This window comes from Rhipicephalus microplus, chromosome 1, assembly GCF_043290135.1.
Source record: "Rhipicephalus microplus isolate Deutch F79 chromosome 1, USDA_Rmic, whole genome shotgun sequence".
Taxonomy (NCBI): domain Eukaryota; kingdom Metazoa; phylum Arthropoda; class Arachnida; order Ixodida; family Ixodidae; genus Rhipicephalus; species Rhipicephalus microplus.
In genome coordinates this window covers 55,299,280-55,323,972 of record NC_134700.1, presented here as the reverse complement: position 1 = coordinate 55,323,972, position 24,693 = coordinate 55,299,280, and the positions used below count along the sequence as shown (strand labels likewise).

The 24,693-nt window shown below is 48.3% G+C and overlaps 2 protein-coding genes across 11 annotated transcripts in view; both read right to left on the bottom strand.

Annotated features, from left to right (window-relative positions):
- The window catches only part of Dus3 (Dihydrouridine synthase 3), a 243,518-nt gene that overhangs the window by 163,548 nt on the left and 55,277 nt on the right, over positions 1–24,693 (bottom strand). For all 10 annotated transcript variants that reach the window (XM_075869244.1, XM_075869350.1, XM_075869491.1 and 7 more), the window contains one exon: positions 14,771–14,812. In XM_075869244.1, coding sequence (XP_075725359.1) covers positions 14,771–14,812 — 42 coding nt within the window. The remainder of the gene's footprint in view (positions 1–14,770; positions 14,813–24,693) is intronic.
- On the bottom strand, positions 19,675–24,691 carry LOC119178798 (uncharacterized). The gene is made up of 3 exons (XM_075870016.1): positions 23,807–24,691; positions 20,429–20,573; positions 19,675–20,170 (listed from the first exon to the last, which is right to left on the bottom strand). Exons 1-3 carry the CDS (start codon positions 24,013–24,015, stop codon positions 19,868–19,870), a joined length of 657 nt encoding a protein of 218 aa, XP_075726131.1. The 5' UTR covers positions 24,016–24,691; the 3' UTR covers positions 19,675–19,867.

Below are 24,693 nucleotides of genomic sequence, written 5' to 3'. Positions count from 1 at the left end.
CGGCAATGGCTCTAGTAAAAGCATGACTGAAGGAAACAGTGCAGATGCAACAAGAGCTTCGTGCAGCGAATGGTGCCTGAAATGCTTCTTTGATCCAGGAGTGCAGCGAATTGACGCCGGTGGGCATCAGAGCGACTAGCAGAAAATAGTCTCCGGAAAGCAAGGTTCACGTTACAATTTCTGCGAGGACTGTCTGGCCAGCCAAGACACAGAAGTGCAACAACTGCAATATGAAAGGACATTTCAGCACGGTGGTTCTCAAGAAGACTTCACAACGGCGACAAGTACGGGTTTCTTCAGTTCGAGCAAACTCTAGTGACGTTTTCTGAGGAACTGTCAATGCATCTAGCGCAGGGTCGCGATTTATCCTAGTAAGAGTAAATGATGAGCCAGTTTTTACTAAGGTGGATATGAGCGCTATAGTTTGTAGGGGGTTTTTAAGCTGCTCTGCCCAGAACCCTACGGGGAAGACGCAGAGCCAGACCAGGAACCTTCTTTATTGACCGGAACCCGGGCCGCAACTGCCCGCTGCCAGCCACTGCCGCTTGCCACTCTGCGCACACCCAATTATCGTCCTCCTCTTCTATCTCCGATCAGCGTGCTCACCGTGGCCACTCCTATACTGCCCTCTCCTCTTTGGCGAAAGAGGAAAAAGGAACGCGGTGCCATAGCAGTTAACCCTGGCCACGATGGAACGTATGTGGTGCACAAATCCACATGCCAGCGCAGTCCTTCCACAACTCGCTGTGAGACATCATGGTCTGCAGGACGCGGGAACTGCTAATTCGCACAGCGTAGGGAACTCTGCGACCACCCGAAGGTGGAGGCGCACTAGACTTGTTGAAGTTCACGACCGCAGTCAGGTTGATTACAGGAAGCTGACGCTTCTGGTGTAGATACGGTACTGATGAATCAACAGGCCCAGAGAAATCGAAATAGACTCCCTGGTGCTGGCGTTGCGATATGGTGCTTTGTCGTAGCAGACCTTTTGCTGTGTCTTGCCTTGCCCTGGTATCTGCCCGGACTATTTGTTTGGCCACTCCTCCACATGGTAGTCGGCGTACGCTGGCGACCTTGGCAGCCATGAAGGCGTGACGTCTACATAAAAGGCTTGGCTGCCTGTGCCTTCGGTGGTTACCCTTTGGCTTTCCCTGATATAGTATCTCGGCAGCAGCTCAGATCTGGTGAAAAGCATTGTTTTCAGTGGAGATGATCCCTTGCAAAGTCTCAGCAATGGCTTTACGGGCTCTTTCCCTTCAGGCATCTCAGCTCTCTCGAACTTCTTGGCTGTGTTGTCTGAAGCTTCTGCGATGGCTTTCTCATCCACAGAATCGGCGGCACTGTTCCCGTCAATCATGACCTTTACATCGCCGGCGTCTTTGCATTCCATTTCTTAGTTCGATTCGACGTGTTGCAGTGTGTCGTCGCCCTTGCCATAATACTCGACTTCCATCGCTGGCTGCTTCCCAGTTTTCAACGGTCTCTCCCTCCGTGCCACCTTTCCTTCGATGTTCCCCTCGATCTCCTCAATGTCCTTTTCACCATTCCCAGACTCGATGACCTCTTTTAACTCCTGAGACTCCTCAGCCTCCTCACCATCACACTTCCCGACCCTTTCTTGGCAACGCTGACACTCTTCGGTCTCTCCTTCGGCTTCCAGGGACTCTTCGACCTCTTTCTCAACGACCTCCTCCTCCACCTCCCTGAGCTCAACACCGTTAACATTCTCCACATCTTTTTCGATGCACCCTTCGTCGCCCTCTAGAACCGCCTCATAGCACACCTCTTCCGCATCCACAGTGGCGTTCAGCTTCCCTTCAGTGTCTTTCTAGATATTGGCTGCCCTGGAGTTCTCCGTCCTTGGTAGCGCTGTTGCGGTACTCGTCTGCCGCCTCTCTATCAAGGTGCCACACGTAATGGTGACTTTTTCTGTCCCTTTTCTTCCTTGTCCTCTTTTTTCTTCGCCTTCTGAATCCCGCTCTTTTCGTCATTGACTACTTCTGAATCAGCAACGTCATCGCGTCGCGCAGTGTCTCCACACATAGCGTCTGCCGCTACGCCGCCGACGCCGACATTCTGTTCACTGGTCCGGCACTCACCAGTGTCCTTCTTGCCACCTGGAAGGTCATCGGGTTCGTTCACGAAGAGCTTCGTTACCATCGCTGTGGACTGCACGGCACTCCCGTTGTCCGAGCATGCAATAGCGCATGCGTTGTCGCCACTTTCATAGCGGTCCCAAGGTGCCTCCATGGCACACGAGCCCCCCGTGTCATGTGCGTCGCCTGCACTCCCCTCGACGTCTCTCCCAGTCTCGGCAAGTGTGGAGCTCTCCCCCTCGGCCATGTTGTTGAGGTGCTTTACATCCGCATTGTGGTTCTTGCTGGGCCTTGGCAATCGCCTTGGTCATTCTGGGCAGTAGAACCCTCGTTGGCGGACGATGCACCGCCGCTGCATCTCTTGTGTCGTGGTGCCATCCCATCGGACGAGGTTGCCACGCCCTCCATGGCCTGCGCGGGTAACGGGATGTCGATGTAACAACAGAAGTACTGACACGCTACGTTGACATGGCGCAGCTTGTCGGGAGGTTGTGGCTCATAGCGCTGGCCCCGAAAGACAGCCTCCTCGACTCTCCGAGCACAGCAGGCGAGCTCCTCGAGAGAATGAAAGGAGTGGCCAACAGTTCTTGCTGAAAACGGGGATGGCATCGCCGCATAACGTGGGAGACCTCAACGGTCTCAGGAGCAGCGGGGTCCACTCAACGGAAGAGCTCTTGCATAGCTCGAACATAATCGCGCAGACCCTGCTCTGAATGTTGCGTTCGGGCATCGAGCTCACGCCGGATACGGTAGTCGTAGGCGACCCGCAGGAACACTTCCCGAAATGCCGCGACAAACTGGTTCCAGGACTGGAAGAGAGCTTGAAGACGTCGCCATCGTTCAGTGGCACAGTGCAAGGGAACCGGTAGAACACCCCGGAGCACGCCGGACTTCAAGAAGCCGCTAACGACCGAGTAAACGAAAAAGTTGTCAATAAAATCGATGACCGATTCCTTTGCCTCTTGGCCAGAAAAGGTGGGCACGGTCAGCGGCGTTATCAAGGCCACGGTCGTGAACTGCCTCGATGTCCCTGGCCCACGGGCAGGGTTCTTCCCGTTGGGCGCCAAGTGTAGGGGGTTTCTATGCTGCTCGGCCCAGAACCCCGCAGAGAAGATAAGGAGCTAGACCAGGAACCTTCTTTATTGTCCGGAAACCGGGCCGCAACTGCCAGCTGCCAGCCGCTGCCGCGTGCCACCCTGCGCACATCCGATGATCGTTCTCTTCCACCTCCGATCTCTGCGCTCCCGGTGGCCGCTCCCTTAAGTTTCTGTAGTACGACAGACTTTTCCAGGGTGACCCACCAAATTAAGCAAGGCAGACAAGGTGCTCACAAGAGCCAGTGGGGTCCATCTCGATGTTCTGGGCAAGCACAAGGCAGAAGTTCAATCTATGCACTTTTCTGCCAGAAACGCCTTCTCTGCACACCGGTGTTTTCTTGCATCCTGAGTAGCTGAAAAATCATTCTCAATTCCTGTCTTTCCAGGCCACGCGGTACTTTCATATCACAAGGGTCACTCAATGTGCAACACATTTGACGAGTTTGCAGTGTTGATAATTCGATTTGGCTTCTCATTCTATGTGATAACTGAAATATGGTGCACAGATAACAGTGTGTTCACCCTACGAATGTATGAGACATATTTTATTACCACCCATGTGGATGTCAGGGGGGAGGTGTCTTGCCACTTGTATTCTGATATTGAAAGCCGATAGATTTTTGAATTTTCTTTTGTCTCAGATAGTTGCGAAGTACTGTCTTTGCTAGCAAACCACACTGTATTTTCTGTTTCACACTGTCAAACACATGGCATTGCATCAGAATGCATTAAATGCTTAGAGGACCTCCTTCAGTATGCAATTGAAAATCGATATACCGTTTTTTGTGGCAGATATTTTAATGTTGTCAAACTGCACTTTGACTTGACTTCAATATTACTGTCTTCATATGGATGCTCACATTTTATTAATATGCCAACTCGTATTACACAGCCGTATGCGACACTTTTTGAAATATTCATAGCAGACGTTGAACTGTCCCTGACAAGATCGGTTGTTGTGTGCAGTGACTTGAGCGATCACAAGGGAATATCTTTATGTGTATTCAAACAAATGAGTAATCATCCATCAATGTAAGATTGACACTATTAGTGCATAAATGATAATATTGTCACGGGGTCGTGACGTGGCCGAAGACAGGAGACTTCGTGTTGGGATTTTAACTGTTTATTTGGGCGAACCTGTGCCCAGTAAACGGAAAGTCCAATTACAGCAGCAGTCTCGCACAGATAGCAGTCTCGGACTGATAGCGGCGAACGGAGCGTCGGCCTTCGATCAACAACTGACAAGCGGCGAAGCGCGTCGGCATTTATACTCCCGCCGTCGAATGTTCTAGCGCTACCGCTGGCGGCGGCGTACGTTCCAGAACAATCTGTACCATTCGCACAGTGGGCGTGATCTTATCGAAATGATCTACTACAGTCCGGAACCCTCTCGAAAACTGCAGGCGCGGTTTGCGCTGAGAATCGTGTGGTGTTTTAGGACGATAACAAAAGCTTGGGAAATGGAACGTGGCATTGCCCCCCTCTGAAAAAGGCATCGTCTCGATGCTTTAACTAAAGATGAAGGTACAATAATAATGCAAGAAAGTACAATGAATAAATTACAATACAACAATAATACAAAAAAAGCACTGTTTCAGTTTGTTAACGCGCATGAAACGGCTTTAGGCGCGCGACATGGACTTCAGGTCGAGATCGGTGTCGTTGAGAGTTCGTGATGCCGTCGGGGACAACCTCGTAATCAAAGGGGCCGAGACGTCGAACCACCCTGTACGGTCCGAAGTACCGTCGCAGAAGCTTTTCACTTAGTCCACGTCGGCGTATCGGCGTCCACACCCAAACACGTTCACCGGGCTGGTATTCCACGAAGCGTCGTCGAAGGTTGTAACGGTGGCTGTCGGTCGTCTGTTGATTCTTGATACGGAGACGCGCAAGTTGTCGGGCTTCTTCGGCGCGTTGAAGGTACTCGCTCACATCGAGGTTTTCTTCGTCGGTGACGTTGGGTAACATGGCATCGAGCGTCGTTCTCGGGCTCCTTCCGTAGACCAATTTGTATGGAGATATCTGCGTCGTCTCCTGCACCGCCGTGTTGTATGCGAAGGTCACATACGGAAGAATGGCGTCCCACGTCTTGTGTTCGACATCGACGTACATTGACAGCATGTCGGCGATCGTCTTGTTAAGCCGCTCGGTGAGGCCGTTGGTCTGTGGGTGGTACGCTGTCGTCCGGTGGTGGTTTGTTTGGCTGTATGCCAAGATCGCTTGAGTTAAGTCGGCAGTGAATGCCGTTCCTCTGTCGGTGATAAGGACCTCCGGGGCGCCGTGACGTAGGACGATATTTTCGACGAAGAACTTAGCTAACTCGGATGCACTGCCTTTTGGCAGGGCTTTTGTCTCGGCGTAGCGGGTGAGGTAGTCGGTAGCTACCACGATCCACTTGTTTCCGAAAGCCGACGTCGGGAACGGCCCCAGTAGGTCCATACCAATCTGCTGGAAAGGTCGGCAAGGTGGATCTATTGGCTGCAGAAGTCCCGCTGGCCTTGTCGGCGGTGTTTTGCGTCGCTGACAGTCCCGGCATGTTCTCACATAACGAGTGACGTCAGTGGTAAGACGCGGCCAGTAGTACCTTTCTTGTATCCTCGCGAGCGTGCGAGAAACACCGAGGTGCCCTGCCGTCGGATCGTCGTGCAGGGCCTGCAGGAGTTCTGGTCGCAGAGCTGAAGGCACCACAAGGAGGTACTTAGCCCGAAGCGGTGAAAAGTTTTTCTTTTGTAGCAGACCGTTTCGTAGAAAAAACGACGCAAGTGCGCGCTTGAACACCTTCGGGACTTCGGCGGTCCTGCCTTCGAGGTATTCTATTAGGGCCTTAAGTTCCGGGTCGGCCCGCTGTCGTTCAGCGAAGTCGTCGGTAGTTATCGTTCCCAAGAAGTAGTCGTCATCCGGGTCGTCGGGTAGGGGTTGGTCGACAGGCGCACGAGAGAGACAGTCGGCGTCGGAGTGTTTTTTGCCGAACTTGTAAATGACAGTAATGTCATATTCTTGAAGTCTCAGGCTCCATCGTGCGAGGCGACCTGAAGGGTCCTTCAAGGTGGCTAGCCAACACAAGGCGTGGTGGTCGCTCACAACTTTGAAGGGCCTGCGGTAGAGGTAGGGGCGAAATTTCGACGTAGCCCAGATGATGGCGAGGCACTCCTTTTCTGTTGTGGAATAATTTGCTTCTGCTTTGGATAGCGATCGGCTGGCGTAACTAATAACCCTTTCAAGTCCGTCAGCCCTCTGCACAAGAACGGCGCCAAGACCTACGCTGCTTGCGTCAGTATGTATTTCTGTCTCGGCGAATTCGTCGAAATGGGCAAGTAACGGAGGCGTCTGGAGGCGATGTTTAAGCTCCTGGAAAGCGTATTCCTGTGGCGTTTCCCACTTGAACTCCACGTCGGCCTTGGTAAGGTTAGTGAGAGGATCGGCGATGCGGGCGAAGTTTTTCACGAACCGCCTATAATAGGCGCACAGGCCCAGAAATCGGCGCACGGCTTTCTTGTCAGTGGGCGGCGGGAATTCGGCGATGGCGGCTGTTTTCCGTGGATCAGGACGAACTCCAGACTTGCTGATAACGTGCCCCAGAAACAAGAGCTCTTCATACGCAAATCTGCACTTTTCTGGCTTCAGTGTGAGTCCGGAAGTCTTGATGGCTTGAAGTACAGCTTCAAGGCGCCGAAGATGCTCGTCGAAACTCGAGCAAAACACGACGACGTCGTCCAAGTACACAAGGCAAGTCTGCCATTTCAATCCTGCGAGTACTGTATCCATAACGCGTTGAAAAGTTGCAGGCGCTGAGCAAAGGCCGAAGGGCATCACCTTAAACTCGAAGAGGCCGTCCGGTGTTATAAACGCCGTCTTCTCTCGGTCTCTTTCGTCGACTTCGATTTGCCAATAGCCAGTCTTGAGGTCCATTGACGAAAAGTACTTGGCGTTATGGAGCCGGTCAAGTGCGTCGTCTATTCGTGGGAGAGGATACACGTCCTTTTTTGTGATTTTGTTCAGGCGGCGATAATCGACGCAGAAACGTAGGGTCCCATCCTTTTTCTTCACTAACACCACGGGGGATGCCCATGGGCTCTTGGACGGCTGGATAATGTCATCCCGCAGCATTTCATCAACTTGTCTCTTGATGGCCTCACGTTCTCGCGTCGAAACCCTGTACGGACTCTGACGGAGTGGTCTGGCATTTTCCTCGGTTATGATGCGATGTTTCGTGATTGGGGTCTGCCGAATTTTCGATGACAACGAAAAGCAATCTTCGTATTGCAGGAGCAGGGCCTTGAGCTGTTCTTGCTTATCGTTCGGAAGTCCTGGATTGACGTCGAAAGCTATGGGAGGGGCTTGGTTCCTCTGAGCAGATTCCGCCGAATCGGCGAGGGCGAAAGCACTGGTGGCTTCGACAATTTCTTCGATGTATGCGACCGTTGTTCCTTTGTTCACATGTTTGTATTCATTGCTGAAATTTGTGAGCATAACCGTTGCTTTGCCTCCCCGCAACTCTGCAATTCCTCTTGCGACGCAAATATTTCGGGTGACCAACAGATGCTGACTGCCTTCAACGACGCCTTCGAAGTCAGGTGATTCAGTAGCGCCGACTGAAATAATGACGCTTGAGCGAGGCGGAATGGTGACTTGTTCTTCCAGCACATTTAAGGGATGGTGTCCAGACGGCGTGCGCGGCGGTAGTGCTTCTTCTGTGGATAATGTTATCGACTTTGTTTTTAGGTTGATGACAGCACCATGGAGGCATAAGAAGTCCATGCCAAGGATGACATCTCTCGAGCAACGCTGTAGGACTACGAAGTCTGTAGGATAAACACGGCCGTTAATGGTGACTCTCGCTGTGCAGATTCCTGCAGGCGTTACGAGATGACCTCCGGCTGTGCGGATTTCAGGGCCTTTCCAAGCTGTCCTAACTTTCTTTAACTTCGCGGCGAACGACCCACTGATGACAGAATAGTCGGCTCCAGTATCGACGAGAGCGGTCACACTGTGGCCGTCGATAAGAACGTCGAGGTCGCTAGTTCGCCGTCTCACATTACAGTTAGGGCGTGGCGTCGGGTCACGGCTGCGTCGGCTTGTTCCGCTGCTTCCATGTTGCGTCGTCAGGCCACCTTCGGTAAGTGAGCTTTCGCCGTCAGGGCTTTGCCTGGTTGGCGCTGTGTTCGGAAAGCTCCGTCGCGGCGTCGTCGTCGTCGGAGGATCTTCGGTAGTTCGTCGCACAGCAACCGCACCTCCACCGGTTGCTGCCCTTAGTTTCCCGAATACGGGCTAGGAGACCGGCCCCGCGTAGGGCCAGAGTACTGCCAGTGGTGCGGTGACGTGCGGCGGCTGGGCGACGGCGAACGCGAAGAGCTTCGTGGTGTCCACCGAGTTCCTGTCAGGTAGTCGGCGATGTCACGTGGTCGTTCTCCTGGCTGTGGACGCGGTGCATTGACGGCGAAGCCACGCAGTCCCATCTGTCGGTACTGGCAACGGCGGTATGTGTGTCCGGCCTCGCCGCAGTGGTAGCAGAGCGGGCGATGGTCAGGGGTGCGCCAGACATCAGTCTTTCTCGGTGCACTGCGCTGGGCCGCTGGCGAACGGTATGACGTCGGTGGGGGTGGTGGCGGCGGTGGCGTCTGTCGACGGAAGTGCGACGGGGCGGCGTTTTGGCGTGGACAGGGAGGAGCGTTGTGGCGCACTGCAGCGGCGTAGCTCATAGCTTCCGGCTCGGGCAGCGGTGCATGGGGAAGTTGAAGCGATTGCCGAACTTCTTCTCGCACAATGTCGGCGATTGAATCCACTTGAGGCTGCGCCGAAGGCAACAGCTTGCGCAGCTCTTCCCGCACGATCGCTCGGATCGTTTCACGCAGGTCTCCGGAGTTACTGGCTTGAGCAGCAGCACAGTCTGCAGTCAGGCGACGATTATACTGTCTAGTGCGCATGTCCAGTGTCTTTTCGATAGTGGTCGCTTCGGCTACAAATTCTTGGACGGTTTTCGGTGGGTTTCTCATCAGTCCCGCGAAGAGCTCCTGTTTGACTCCTCGCATAAGGAAACGAACTTTTTTCTCCTCAGGCATGTCTGGGTCAGCGTGACGGAATAGTCGGGTCATTTCTTCTGTGAAAATGGCGACATTTTCATTTGGTAGTTGAACCCGGGTGTCTAATAAAGCAGCGGCCTTCTCTTTTCGAGCGACGCTCGCGAACGTTTGCAGGAATGCGCCGGAGAAAACATCCCACGTTCGGAGCGTGGACTCCCGATTTTCGAGCCAGGTCCTTGCGGTGTCTTCTAAATAGAAGAACACACGACGCAGCTTTTCGTCATGGTCCCAGTGGTTGAGGGCAGCCACACGGTCGTATGTCTCTAGCCAGGACTCCGGGTCTTCGAACGATGACCCATGGAAAATTGGTGGTTCCCTGGGTTGATGCATGACCATCGTGGGCTGGGACGCTGCGGTTGTCATTGTCGCTGCAGTCGCGGTCATGGCCTTGGTCTTCTGCGGCTTGTCGTGTAGAAGCCCGTACTCCGGTGGTAGCCCTTGCTGTCGGCGGCTTGTTCGCTGCTCCTGGTTGGCGTCGGTGTCTTCTCCGCGACGTGGGCTGGGTTCACGGCTTGACGGGGGCGTCCGGTACATGAACGTACCCAGCACCTCCACCAGATGTCACGGGGTCGTGACGTGGCCGAAGACAGGAGACTTCGTGTTGGGATTTTAACTGTTTATTTGGGCGAACCTGTGCCCAGTAAACGGAAAGTCCAATTACAGCAGCAGTCTCGCACAGATAGCAGTCTCGGACTGATAGCGGCGAACGGAGCGTCGGCCTTCGATCAACAACTGACAAGCGGCGAAGCGCGTCGGCATTTATACTCCCGCCGTCGAATGTTCTAGCGCTACCGCTGGCGGCGGCGTACGTTCCAGAACAATCTGTACCATTCGCACAGTGGGCGTGATCTTATCGAAATGATCTACTACAGTCCGGAACCCTCTCGAAAACTGCAGGCGCGGTTTGCGCTGAGAATCGTGTGGTGTTTTGGGACGATAACAAAAGCTTGGGAAATGGAACGTGGCAATATTCTTGAAACATCTCATGCTGGAATAAGAAACGCGTCATGAAATGATGTATATCGCGCAACTGAACTAGGTACTGTATATGAAGCATTCATACGTCATTTTAAACGTTAAATTCTGAGCACTTCCCGAGAAAAAATCTTTCATGGCGCAGAAAGATTAGAAAGCTGTGGATCAGCCCTTCCTTGCTTTATCGCATTAACGTTAAGGATGAACTTATAAAAGTTTTGTTGAGACCTGAACTTATTAACTTTAGCGTGATATAAAGCGTATAAAAATAAACTAAACAACGACATCATAACGGCTATGACTCAATACTATGCTGATACTTTGCAACATAGTAAAAGTCGTAGTGATGTTCTCTGGAGGCAGCTATCTTCTCAATCCTGCAGATGAAACACCTGATAAAATGACTGTGGACGGGGCTGTTCAACAAGTCTTTCCTTGTTCAGTTGCAGTCTGCTGGTAGTCTCGAGGCGTTACAATTTGTTTCATCGAGTAACCTTGGAAGTGTGTTTATCTTTCTACTGTCGATAACCTGGAAGTCATCTCAACGTTTTGTAGTCTAAAAAACAGTACTTTCTTGGATGCTGATGGCTTACATATTCTGCTGGTTAAACATGTTATTGACTTGATTGCACCTCTGCTGGTCTATATTTTTAACCTGTGCACTACAACAGCCACATTTCTACTCCAATTGCCAATTGCTACGCTCATTTCTATTTTTAAAAAGGGTATAAGAAAAGCGTGCTAATTATAAACCAGTATCTCTCCTTTCTATTTTGATTGATTTGACTGATATGTGGGGTTTAACATCTCAAAACCACCATATGAATAGGAGAGATGCCGTAGTGGAGGGCTCTGGACATTTTGACCTCCTGGGGTTCTTTAACGTGCACCCAAATCTGAGCACACGGGCCTACAACATTTTTATTTTTCCTGCTTTTTGAAGGGCTTAGAAAAAGTCATTTTAACTCAGCTTTCCTGTTTCATCAAAAGACATAACTTGATATTGCCATTCGAGCACTGAAACGGCACTACTCGTCCAAAAAGACTTTATTCCTAAAAATTTTGAGGAAAAAGAATAATATTAGCCCTTTTTGTTGAGTCCAAGAAAGGTTTTGACAGCATGAACCATGAAATACTTCTTGCTAAGCTTCAAAATTATGGGATTAGAGGGCTTGCTTTTCAACTGCTCAAATCTTATTTGTCTCATACATGCCAGTACGTTAATGTCAATGGGTACGCCTCACAAACACTGTGCCTTACACCAGGTGCCCCGCAGGGAAGTATCCTAGGGCCATTTTTGTTTAATTTATACATTAATGATATTGTTCACATTCACTCCAAGGCATCATTTGTTATATACGCTGATGACATGAGTGTTTTCTTTAGCGGTGAAGATGCAAACGAATGGCTAAGGAATGCTAACGAAATGCTTCGCATTTTCGAGCAGTGGTCAAACCTAAATGAATATCAACTGAATGCGGCTAAAACAAAAGCGATGATTTTTCATCCCAACAGTAAAACTGTGCCATGCTTTCAATCATTAAGCTATAGATCCGAAAACATAAAATTGTGCCAGCTTTCAAAACTCTTGGCATTTGGTTTAATGAAAAGTTGCTGTGGAATGTTCATGTTATCACATATGCTTAGCTGCCTTGTGCTTTATTGGTCTTTTATACCGTAATAATCATGTCCTTCCTACCAAAATCAAAGTGTTGCTTTTCAAACCTGTGCTTATGTCACAGGTTAATTATTGTCAGCTTGTATGGGGCACTACCACGATCGCAAATTTATAAAAGGTTTATATTCTATAAAAGAAAGCTTGACGCCTCATTTACGCTTTAGCCAGAGATTATCCTTCAGTACAGCTTTTACAAACTGCTGCTATTCCAAAAGTATTTTGTCTGTATAAATTATGCCTAGATCTTGGATATAAACATGAAATAAAACTAAATATATCGATGCTTAAAGAAATAGCAGAACTATCCGAATGGGTTTTTATGTACCCTTTGAGGCTAATCGAAAAATTTAAGATCAAATCGTCATTCACGAATTACGGTGCCCAAATGTTAAAAATGACTTTGCCCTCCGCTTCAAATGTTTTAGCACGAAATAATGGTGACACTCATGTATGGTGTAGGTCTGAGGATCTAGCATTTTTCGAACGAAGCTTATATCTGGACTTTCAAATGTGTAGTGGCCTTCATGAAGTCATCCAAGCGCTCATTAAAGACGACTTCCTTGGGGACTTCGACGAAAAAATTTTGGTCTATGTGTCTGTACATTTGTATGTTTGTACGCCTTAACGATACCTCGAACGACACCAAACGGCAAACCCCATCCGCAGCGCCCTCCAAAATTGCTCAAAGTTTAGCGTTCATAGTTCTGCAATTGTCAATTAAGAAAGCGAATATTGCACATATCTTAGGTGCCATAACAACACCTCTATGTTTTGTATGCCTGCCTTTATACTAGAAGAGGCACACACAAGTAACTCTAAGGACTGTAGCGTTTATCGCGCTGCGCTGACAGTGCAACGCAATGCTCAAGAAGGTGTTTCCAATGCTTTACTATGAAGACACGGTGGTGGCATCTGCCTGTCGCTTTGCATTCTACACCTCATCACCCCCGAGAATGGCGTGCATCTTTCTCCGCGGTCGCGCACGCCTTCGTTTTCGAAGATAACTGCCAGATGGCGCTCGTGTCTAACATGCCTAGATGCACTTGTTTGCCTCCGCTACACGCTCGAGGCACTCTAACGCAATGTCTTCAGAATACCATTCACTAATTTTCTTGTACAGAACATCAAATAAACGTTTTGTTCACTCTCTCCAGACGCAAGACTATCGTCTTTCGACGACATTTACTATGTAACATGTAGATTCAGGCCAATTTTTTTTGGTTTCAAATGCTAATGACTTTGTGTGTAACAAATCTTTTTCATTTTGTTTCTGTTTGGTTTTTGTATATTTTATTCCACAAAATAGGTGTACTGTGGCTGCGTGACGCAGGACTGTAACAGGCTGGGAAGTCTAGTCATGCTCTGTCGAGCTTTTTCTTCCCACGCCCTCTACTCTGCGAAGTAGTAAAAAATGAAAGAGAGAACTTCTTGCTCGGTGTTCTATGTTGTTAGTGCTTTGCACAATATTCTGCTCAGTTTGCCTGCTCTTGCATCATTAGGTACATTTTAGTTTGCAGAGCCTGTGAGCAAACAGACTAATTATGAGACCTTCCTATTAATAATGAGCTTTCAGCAGTCTAGGCACAATGCCAGGTGAATATTGCATAAGGCTGAAACCGGGCGCCATCTGTTTTGCTATTCGCATGCCACACAGGGTATCGAGGCCACTAAGAGAACAGGTCAAAAAGAAATTTGGAAAATGTAGCACATGGCAGTCATTCGCAAAGTCGAAGACCCCACCAAGTAGTGCACCGGTATCGTGCCGGTCGTAAAACTCTCTGGAGAAGCCAGGGTGTGTGTCGACTTAATGCAGCCGAGCAAGCCTGTTTGGAGAGAAAGCTTTGCTCTACCGACTGTTGATCAAGCGTTAGGCTTATTGGCAGGGACCAAGAGGCTCTCAAAACTATACACAAATTCAGGCTTTCTCCAGGTTAAAATAGCAAAGAACTTGGAGAAATTAACCATGTTTAAAATGTCATTAGAACAGTATTGTTTCAAAGAGGCTGTCTTTTGGAATTACTTTAGTGCCAGAATACTTGCAAAAGTGCATGACCGAAATAATGAAGGGCTCCCTAGGACCTAATGCACGACATCCTTGTTTTTGATGACACAGATGTTCTTGCTGGTTTGGTTTAAAATAATGTCATCTAAAATGAAGCAAAGTGTGTCTTCTAGGTGAATGCAATCTTCTTCTTTGGGCCATCACCTGATCAAAGATGAACCCGACCCCTTGATGATTGATGCCGTGGTCACTAGTCACGGGTCAACGTAGTCACTGCCAATCCCGGCGTTCGCGGCACAAGAAGCTTGTTCACTTGAGGAAAATGCATCATACGCTTCCAGCTTTAGTTCCTAACAAGCCACAGCTGTATTTTCAGGCTAGGAAATTTACATTTCTCGTGAAGCATTGGTGCCTACAGCAACGATTTTTTGTTTAATTTCCGTCGTCCCACCGACAGGTATCCGCTGTGGTCAGGGGATCGATGAGCGCACAGTGTTGTTACTTTACCTGATCGATCGCGTCTCGAGTGTAGGATGGGTGCCTTTAATATTTTAGGTACCTATATTCTGGGCACTATAGTTAGAGTCTTAATGCTTTGGCTAAAGGCACAAACAGCAGGTGGCCGACGTGGCCTGCATTTCTCGCCGCAATCAGCGAACTTGAAAATGTTTTCAGTCAAGCTGGGCATTCTGGCGCAGCGTGGTGAAGTTTCAGAAAATTCCACGGTTTTGGTGCTGCTCGGCGCAACAATCGGGAATTGTAACGAATTGGCACAATGCGTGCAGCTGTTGCACTCCTGCATCCTACCAAGAGGAGATTTATCAAGAGTTCCTGCTTACCGTGGTCAGAGGGGCCAGGTACAGCTTTCCTCGGAAGTCCACCTGCAGAGGAAAGCATCACACTTCAACTGAATAATATTATCTGGAGTTTAACGCTCTAAAACCACTATACCATAATGAAGGATGTTGTAGGGGAGGGCTTAAAAAATTTTGACCATCTGGTGTTCTTTCATGTGCACTGGCATCGCCCAGTATACCAGTCTCTAGCTTTTTGCCTTCATCAAAATGTGACTTTTCGACTGAACATGAGTTTGGGCACACTGGCAATTATTTAATGTGATGCACAAGCCATGAAAGACACAGGCTTCAAGTTTGTTGACTATGAGTCTTTGACTCTTCATGAACAACAACCTAAAGCAAGAAATCTCTTGAAATCCATCAACAGTAGAGCTGTGCAAATAGCAAAATTTTTGGGTGCGAAGTGAATTCAAATAGTAAAGACTGAGTGCAAATCAAAGACAATAAATTTCTAATATTTTTAGAATATTTTTGTAATGTTTTAAAGCATCAAATTACAGAAAAAAGGTTTCAGGAAACCCTCGAGGCCAATCTAAATTATATTAATAAAAAAAAAAGCTTCACAATGATGCAACTGGAAGCCACCATATTGACTTCATAAGAAAGGGCATTTCTCAGTCTTTGAATTTCCCATTTTAGCTAGGTCGTCCATTGAGAAACAAGTATAAAAAAAGCAAATGTTCAAAGCTCGTTTTGAGGCGTTCAATTGACTGCATCCACCTTATGGCTCTAGCCCCCTTTGCCATTGATTCGATCTTCACTACAGGAGAGTGCCGTCGACTGCTTGCACGTCGTGAGGTCACTGCTGACATTGCTTAATGATGCAATCACACTCATTCTGGTCGGACAGCTCAACAATCACATAGAGTATTATTATAGTTTAGTTTGGCACATACAAGCAGAATATCAATGATCAAATTATGACAGCACACCGCACTTGTCTCAAACTTCACAGACGTGCGTTTTGGCAGCGAGTAATTTCACTTATCGGCTCTTCGAACCTCGTGACGAAGAATCTTGCAGAATAGCATCTTGCATTCGCAATCAAACTTGACGTACTGTGAAACATCCAGCACAGTAGCCAGCATCAACGTTACTATAATAAACTAAGTTTCAAAGCTCCATATCTCCGTCAGCGGAGGAGGATGGGCCGAAGGGCGGTCGCAAGAACTAGCAGCGCTGCAGTCTGATCTTCCGCTACTCTCAGTGCATTATCTGCTACGACGGGGGTTCGCTGCGCTGTTCCTTGCACCGGCTTCCCTGTTGTACTGTTATCAAACTTGACCATTCATCATGTGCTTCCAGTCCACATTGTCGCGTCGCATTTGTGGACTGGACAAGGTCTCCCGTATAGATTGGCCCGGATGTGTTGCCCATTAAATGTTGGCCAAGAATCGATGACCTGCCTATATTTACGCTGTCTGCATTTGGTTTAACCTTCAAGAACGGTAAATTCTACATGAATGTGCATTTTCAGCGTAGAAATTTTATAACGACCGCTAGCATTTTAACCGTTGTCATCTGGCCGAGACGAAAAATGGCCCATAAGGTTTGTAAAAATTTCAAACAAGTTGACTTATACCCGTGCCACACGGGCAGAGAAAATGGCATTTGGTGGCGAAGGCCTTCAGTTCCCGAATGACATTTGTTTCGCCGGCGCTGCTACACGTCCAAAGCGAATGACATTTGACTTGATGATGTCGATCACAGCACCTTCCAAGTGAGCATTGAGTGAATAGCGATAAAAAAACTAAGAAGCATTTACAAGCTTCATACACATCAGATAATCATCAAATGTAAAAATAAGCGTATTACGCTGTCCTAAGTTTTAGTTTCTTGCTTTGTTTTACAACGTCGCAGCCGACCGTAGCAACCCTAAGCCAACACTAGTCAGATCCACAGCGTAAATAGAAAATGGCGCCTGTCGCATCGCACCTGTCGCATCTCTCAGAAGAAAATGTTCGCAGAGTTCGTTTTTTCACGGCAGCACTTGTGTGTTTCCGTGCGAAGCATCGTGCTCAAGAGCGAATAATTTTGGAGCAGAGACGAGTTGTTATGCGCCAGCTTCAGGACATTGAACTCCAATTAATATCGAATTATTTCAACCTGATCGCTGCAGCGTCTTTGCTGAGCACAACGCCTCGATCTCGATGGTGTTTCCGTCGTAGTCAGCACTGGTTTGAAGAAACGCTACCAAATCTTGGGGAAGCATACTTCAAAAGGTGCTTTCGCGTCTCGGCTGCCACGTTTCGTTATATTGTGGAGTCGTGTCGTACCGACATGCAGCGGGTGGACACAACAATGAGAGAGGCAATATCAGTAGAAAAAAGAGTAGCCGTCTCACTCTACCGCTTGTGCTCTGCTGCCGAAGACCGCACCATCGCCGAATTGTTCGCGATTGGCCGCTCTACTGTGAACTTGATCTACAAAGAGTTCTGTAGGGCCGTACTGGAAAACCTGGAGGACGACTGGGTGAAGATGCCTTCGCCAACCGACATGGAGGAGCATATGAGGGAATTTTTTGCAGTCACAGGATTCCCACAAGGTGTTGGAGCGCTCGACGGCTGCCACTTTCCAGTGTCACCGCCAAAGAAATATGCTTCGGACTACTACAATTACAAAGGCTGGTAAGTTGGGAAGGCCTGTTCATCGTTCATTAAATTGTCTTTACGTTTAGTGCATTCGTTTATTAACAATCGATGCTACGTGTTTCAAATGAAATATGTTGGTGTGTGACTGGAAAGTTTTCTGGATAATTAGCAGTACTGACTGCAATATTGCTGTTATATTTGCAGGTATAGCATGATCTTGCTGGCTCTAGTGGACCACCGGTACCGCTTCAGGTACACAAACGTCGGCTCCCCAGGGCGGTGCCACGACTCGTTTGTGTACGGAAGATCCGTACTCTGCAAAGTTATTGAAAGCGGATCTTTCAAACGCCCAACAGCAACAATCGAAGGAGTTTGTGTGCCTCCAATAGTGCTGTGTGACCAGGCATTTGCTCTATCGCCAAACCTGCAGAAATCATATGCGAATGCACAGCCTGACACACAAGAAAGGGAGTACAACTATAATCTGTCAAAGAACAGAAGGATTGTAGAAAATGCATTTGGCCGTTTGAAAGCCAGGTTTCGTTTCATTATGAAACGCATGGAGTGCAAGCTCGCCACCACTACCCTGGTTATTAAGGCATGTTGTGTTCTTCATAACATCTGTGAAGGTTTTCAAGAACACGTAGAACCACATTGGGAACAAGAAGTAGCATTGTGGAATGCTGCTTACGAGCAGCCAACTTGTACATCGGACGCGTCTAGCGAAAACGGTGAAGACGTAAGGAAAGCGTTAGCGAAATACTTCTTTGCTAGAACTCAGCAGTCAGTCACAGTCTCAAGTAGCTGAGGTAATCTTGTGCCTGCAGCAGTGAAACTGTTTTTGAAGAATATATGCACCATTTACGGCCTTCATACACTGCGTCAAAGCTGTAGTATGTTTGTGTTTGGTAGAAAATAATACCTGGAGTTTAATGCCCCAAAACCACCATATGATCGTGAGGAATGCCGTAGTGAAGGGCTCCGGAAATTTAGACCACTTGATCTGTTTGTCAGCTGTTAAAAAAGTGTTTTTTTAATAACCGCAAGCACATTACTCACCTGTACTTGCTTCACTGATTTGAAAGTATCACCAAGCACCCCATGTTTTTATTGTTTGCTATTTATGGCACATGTTTTTTACTTCACAAAAGCATTGAAAGTGTGAGATTAGGCCTTTGTCAGAGGGTGTTTTTTTAATTGCTCCAAATACTGTTCAACCAACTTGTATACCCAGCATAATTCTTTTGCTCATAATTTTGTATTTTATAAGGCAAGGTCATTTATCATTATTGTGCTTCAAAAGAAACAAGTAACGCAGCAAACTCTATAAGCTTTTACCATTCAAATGGCTTTTTTAAAGTGACACCTATATCCCCTGCACATTTTGGCAGGCGGCTGTGCATTGTATTTCATTTCTCTGTTATATTGTAGTCCTTACTTTTATAGTGAAGTGTGCATTTTTGAAATCCTTGTATATATTTTAATGGTTTATCTCGAACCTTTGTTTTCATTTAGTATACAACCGTTTCCAGTCTTTTAGTCACGTTTGATGCACATTTAGTCCACGTGCATGACCTCAGTGTTTGGTTGCTTGCTGCACACATATTTATTTAGTATGTTTATTCTGCCTCACTTGCCAAACGTTTGTCAATCTGCACTTTGTGGCTTTTTTTAGTCATTGTCGTAGTTCTTATAAAGAAGTGAAAGTTTGATTAGTTGAGTTAATAAAGAGTTGCACAATTATGTGATGTTTTCAGAGTTATTAAACGTGTTTTATACTGTTTATAGGTATAAAAATGCACAAATTTGTGCATTACAATTTCAATTTAGTGTTGCCCAGTGAGAACTCTCTAGAAGCATACATAAGCGCATTGGTTTCAATATGCCAAGCCTTCAGTTTCTGCACCAGGACATCTTCATTTCTCGGTGGGAAAAGTGCATACTTAACTGCAGTCAGCAAAGCGGTATTTGCTATCAAATGTCAGGGTACCAGCATTAGTCTAGGTGTGAAGGCACCAATAAAAGCACGGTAGGAGGACTCTAGGTTATTGCGACATGCAAGGAATCTTGTGCGAATTTATGTCACCGGCTTTTATTTGGTTTCTTAAGCTCGATAGAACTCGTTTGCCTACAACAATTTTGATTTTTTTTTTGCATTCACTTAGTGATGTAATGTGTAAGTTGCGATTCCGAAGTTTGGAGACTATTAAAACATAGTAGCAGGGCTCTTTCATTAGGCTGCACGGGAATCAGTGCTGCCTAATACTCGTACTGTATCTCTTAAGAAATGCACAATTACAAAAGGCAAACTAGTATTTATTGAATAAATATTTCTTTAAGGCCTCCGTCATTCAAGGAACTTTTGAAGAATACCAATCAGCTTTTCTTCCCTTTTAGCTGCTTCCTTCTGAAGCTTCAGCTGTCCATTTGTAGCTCGAGTTCTCGTGCTTTGCACTCTTGCCACATTCCTCTGAACATCTTTTGTTCTTTAACCATTTCCATGATTGCAGAATCGGGGCCAGCTCGTGTCCTTTTTTTTTGATGCAGCTGGCTGTGCCGCAGTTGCTCCAGCTTCCGCTGGTGACGATTCACTGCATTGCGGAAGGCTTTCCACGGCAGGTGCAGCTGTCTCCGCCAGTCCAGTTGCTGCTGTTTGCTCTAAATTGGCAGTACTTGTGGCAACGGTGGCACTTGAAGATTCTGGCATTTCTATCACCAGCTGGATCTCGGCCTCACTGCCAAGAGGCTCAAGCTCGCTCAATTCACTCCCCGTTTCCATACTGCGTACGATCTGCGAAAAGTTACATAAATATTAACAGTAGTGTCACAAAGGCTGGACACATATTAGAGACACCATTCGTTGCAACTTGCACCAGTGCTCAGGGGAATGTACATGCTGACGAAGCAGTAGACAAATACACATTTACGCACGTAAAGCAATGCAAACACTGCAATTTTATGTGTGTGATGGTGTCCATTTGTGCAATGCTTTTTGAAATCATCGTGGCTCACCAAGTAACCCATCGGCACATAAAAGGTAGATACCAACCTGTGAAACGGAGAGGCTTTCGCAGTTGCTTTCAACAGCAAGTGAAGCGTCATTAACTGGCAGACTCCCAAGGAACTGGTGGATTCGCCAATAAAATGGCCACGTGACTGCACCAGAACCTGTAGTTCTGTTTTTTGAGAATAATCTGTAATAAACGAAAGTGCAAGCTTAGTAGTAGTGACAGAAGCAAGTCGAAACGATTCTCTGGGCTTGTGTATGACACCATCTTATGACACCAGGCTTTGAACAGTGGAATAGGTTGAATTGTTGTGCATACTGCGTGTGATAATCCAATTCGATAACAGTATCCAATGAAGGACGACTGCACCAACTTACACAGAGTCCATTCTTGGTAGTCGCACTATAAAGTGTGGGGTCTCGGCGAGGCGAACGCGCGCACCGCCACGCCACGCTCTTGGAGTGACGGACACAGTGAACACGGTCGGTACCAAGCACACCACATACATACATTTATTAACCAATTTAGACGACGATATCGTCCGCCGAATGATACAACAATTTCAATTAACACTAAACCATACAAACAACGTAATGCCAGGACACACTAAACACACAATAACATGATAAACACACACTAACACACCCAACACACTAGCACATACCCAAGGCGGCGTCGCCAACACCTGACTTTACACGTGGGACCCCGGCGCGAAGCCCGCGGTGCCGAGCACCGGGGACCCGCGCTACAGACAACCGTTCGCGGCAGTCGCCACGCGCAGAAGAGGCTCGCTCAACGCTCGCCCACCACCAAGGCCCGCCTTCCGCCAGGGGCCACCACCGGCGCTACCACTCTACCAACAGTGGTACTCAAAGCGAACACAACGCCATCTATCGCCCGGTGGTGGTCACCACCGAAATAACGCCCTGGGGCGAGACACGTGCGCCACGCGGCGCAGACAACTTTACAGGGGGGGGGGGGTGTCAGCACCCCCACATTCCCCCAACCTTAAATCAAACCATATCCCGAAATCAGAAATTAGCTACACAAGCTTTAACAAAAAAATGATATCGCACGACCATAATGTCCTTGCGCCACGACACCGCCGCCGGTCGACACTGCTGCACTCTCCGGCTAGACTTCACCTCTGTACCGGCCCCGCAACAGCAACGTTGCCGTCGGCGCGACGATCCGTCGCTAGCGCCGACACGTCTTCCAGTTGCGACCAGCACTCACGAGGGCGCCGGACTGCAGGCAGTTGCGCAGGTCCCAGGCATCTTCATCGCCCGAACTCACGACCGCATTCCTGGCCAGCGACGCTGACGATGCGCAGGACAGCCGGCCGTGGATGACATCCCTCCCGCTGAATACATCAACAAAAAACAAAACTCGAAAGAAACAAAGGAGCGCGGCCCAGGGGAGGGAGCTTCAGGCTTTTCGGCCACGTGGTACGGTGGTTAGTACTGCTAGCTAATACATCGGTGGCGACCGAGACGCCCATCAAAATAAAACAAAAATCACTTTTCCTAACCCTTGCATCGCAAGATAAAAAAAAAAGTGAGGGAAGCAGAGCGCAACCCCTCAACGCTACGATCCACCTAGTTGTGCCACGTACGACAGGCGGCTGCGCAGAGCCTTAGGCCTAATGAGTCGCTCGGCAACAACCGGCATCCACCCAGCACCCAGCCTAGGCGCAGAAGAGGCAGCCGCGAGGAGACGTCCACTCTGTGAGGTGGCCCTATCGCTCGCCGCACACAGCAGCTTACCGAGCGATCGGCGTCCACCGCCCCGGGCGGTGTCACGACGCCCCGGCGTCGAGCCGCAATACAAGTCAGCAACGACGCCCGGCTCCCTGAGCCCAAAGAGATAGAAGAAGCTATTTACAGAAAATCGGACCACCCACGAGGCTTCCGTACTCACTCGCTTCGGGCCTGGCCTACAAACCACGTGCTCTAGGCCTTGCTCACCCCAGGATGCGGACCGCATGGCTCTCGTCCTAATGCAACAACGTTTTTGAAAACTAACAACAAAAAATAAGAACACTTGCGAGCAAATAAAAAAATAGAAAGTCAACCTGCCGACAAATTGAAACACGTTACAAAACCAATCCCCTCGCTTCTCAACAAAGCACACCACCGACGCTAGCAAAGAAGTCCCCCCTAGGCCTACTCTACTCCGGCTCTAACAAAATCCCTGTACCGAACCGCACGAACCGACGTCCGACACTCCAAGAGCTCCACGTTGGGCAGCCAGTGTGGGGTCTCGGCGAGGAAGAACGAGCGCATCGCCACGCCACGCTCTTGGAGTGAACGGACACAGTGGACACGGTCGGTACAACGCACCCACATACATACATTTATTAACCAATTTAGACGACGATATCGTCCGCCGAATGATACACCAATTTCAATTAACACTAAACCATACAAACAACGTAATGCCAGGACACACTAAACACACAATAACATGATAAACACACACTAACACACCCAACACACTAGCACATACCCAAGGCGGCGTCGCCAACACCTGACTTTACACGTGGGACCCCGGCGCGAAGCCCGCGGTGCCGAGCACCGGGGACCCGCGCTACAGACAACCGTTCGCGGCAGTCGCCACGCGCAGAAGAGGCTCGCTCAACGCTCGCCCACCACCAAGGCCCGCCTTCCGCCAGGGGCCACCACCGGCGCTACCACTCTACCAACAGTGGTACTCAAAGCGAACACAACGCCATCTATCGCCCGGTGGTGGTCACCACCGAAATAACGCCCTGGGGCGAGACACGTGCGCCACGCGGCGCAGACAACTTTACAGGGGGGGGGGGGGTGTCAGCACCCCCACAAAAGATAAAAAATCCTAGGTACACAAGGTATGTCTAGAGTTAATGTTTACACAAGTGGACCTGTACTCTGTAGGATTTTAATTCCTGAGGACAGGTCCGTTTGTTAAAGTGTTGGCTTCAGGAACATCCTGTCTTCCAAGGTTTTTTTTTTTTTTTCATTGCTTCAAAATGTTATCTCCGACTGAACTTGCCAATAAAGGCACCTGAGAGAGGCCATGAGGACGAGCTATTAACTCATCTATAATGTTGCCCCGGAAGGGCAATACAATCAACGCGGGTACAAATTTGTTTAAATTGACAACTAAATAGGCATAGCAAGTGTTTTTATGTGGGACACCTAGCCAAATCACACCTAAATGGTCGTAAGGGGTAGAGCTTTTTCGCACCGTTTTCCGCGAACATTTGGTTGGTTAGAAGTGTGGCAGCTTGGGCTAGTTGGTATGGCATGACGATAGTTATAACGCGAGAACAAAAGGACGACACAGAGACAGGGAGTGCCCTTGTCTCTGTGTCGTCGTTTGCACGGCGTAAGCTCCTCGGCAGTACACAGGCATGATATTCAAGTCAAAATGCTCACCTGTACTTGCTTCGCAGATTTTCGATTTTGGTATGCACTTGGGCTCGCGTCCTCACGATGCCGTACCTGGCCAGCGCTTCCGTAATAGCGGAGTAAATTTTGGCATTCCGCTTTTGACCACGAAGGCCTGAGAGGTGCTCTTCCCAGAGCGTAATCAAAGTCATCGTCTCCTCTTCTGTCCAGCTCGCGCGCTCATTGGGACACGTCATCTCTTCTTTTATTTCTTCTTTGTTTAAGGAGAGCGAAATGGCGCGTGCGGGTTGGCGGAAGATTGGAAAGCAAAGAATGAAAACTGATGAGAAAAGTAGAGAAAGTAAACTTGATGGCGATGGCGATGAAAATACCAGTGTTGCATGCTTGTTTGCCAAAGTTTCGCTAAAATTGACAAGCGTTTCACTATCAATACTTTATTTTCTTTGTATAACGTTCAAAGCATCTTTTTAAGACTTTAGTGCAAATAAAAGACGGGAAATTTCATTTTTAGCTCAATATGATTTGTTTTATAAACTTTCAGGTAAATCGCACTTCGCGAGCTGTGTTGTCGAGAGTAGGCATTTTTCAGTCAACTGAGTTGTGGCGAAGGCAGTTGGTGGCGAATGGCATTCGAATGGCATTCGGACGAATGCCATTTTGTTCGCCCGTGTGGCACCGCGCGAATGGCAATAAAGCTGAAGGCATTCGGGGGTAAATGCCATTTTCTCTGCCCGTGTGGCACGGGTATTACTGAAATATAAAAATGCTATTGAAAAACAGTCCTCCTGTTTTCTGCTAGTTAAAAAAATAAAAGACATTTTTCAAGAAACAGTACCCATGCTTCACACTATTCATCACACAAGTCTTCGCAACGGCTACCAATCAAGAGTAGAGTGCAAAATGTAACAGCAACT

Bases quoted from the DNA above. Each gene is read 5' to 3' on its own strand.
- LOC119178798 (XM_075870016.1), bottom strand. From the start codon at position 24,015: ATGACGTGTCCCAATGAGCGCGCGAGCTGGACAGAAGAGGAGACGATG. The intron at 20,574-23,806 runs GTGAGCATTTTG...CGTTTATTACAG, and splicing joins AATCTGCGAAGCAAGTACAG to ATTATTCTCAAAAAACAGAA. The intron at 20,171-20,428 runs GTTGGTATCTAC...AACTTTTCGCAG, and splicing joins AAAGCCTCTCCGTTTCACAG to ATCGTACGCAGTATGGAAAC.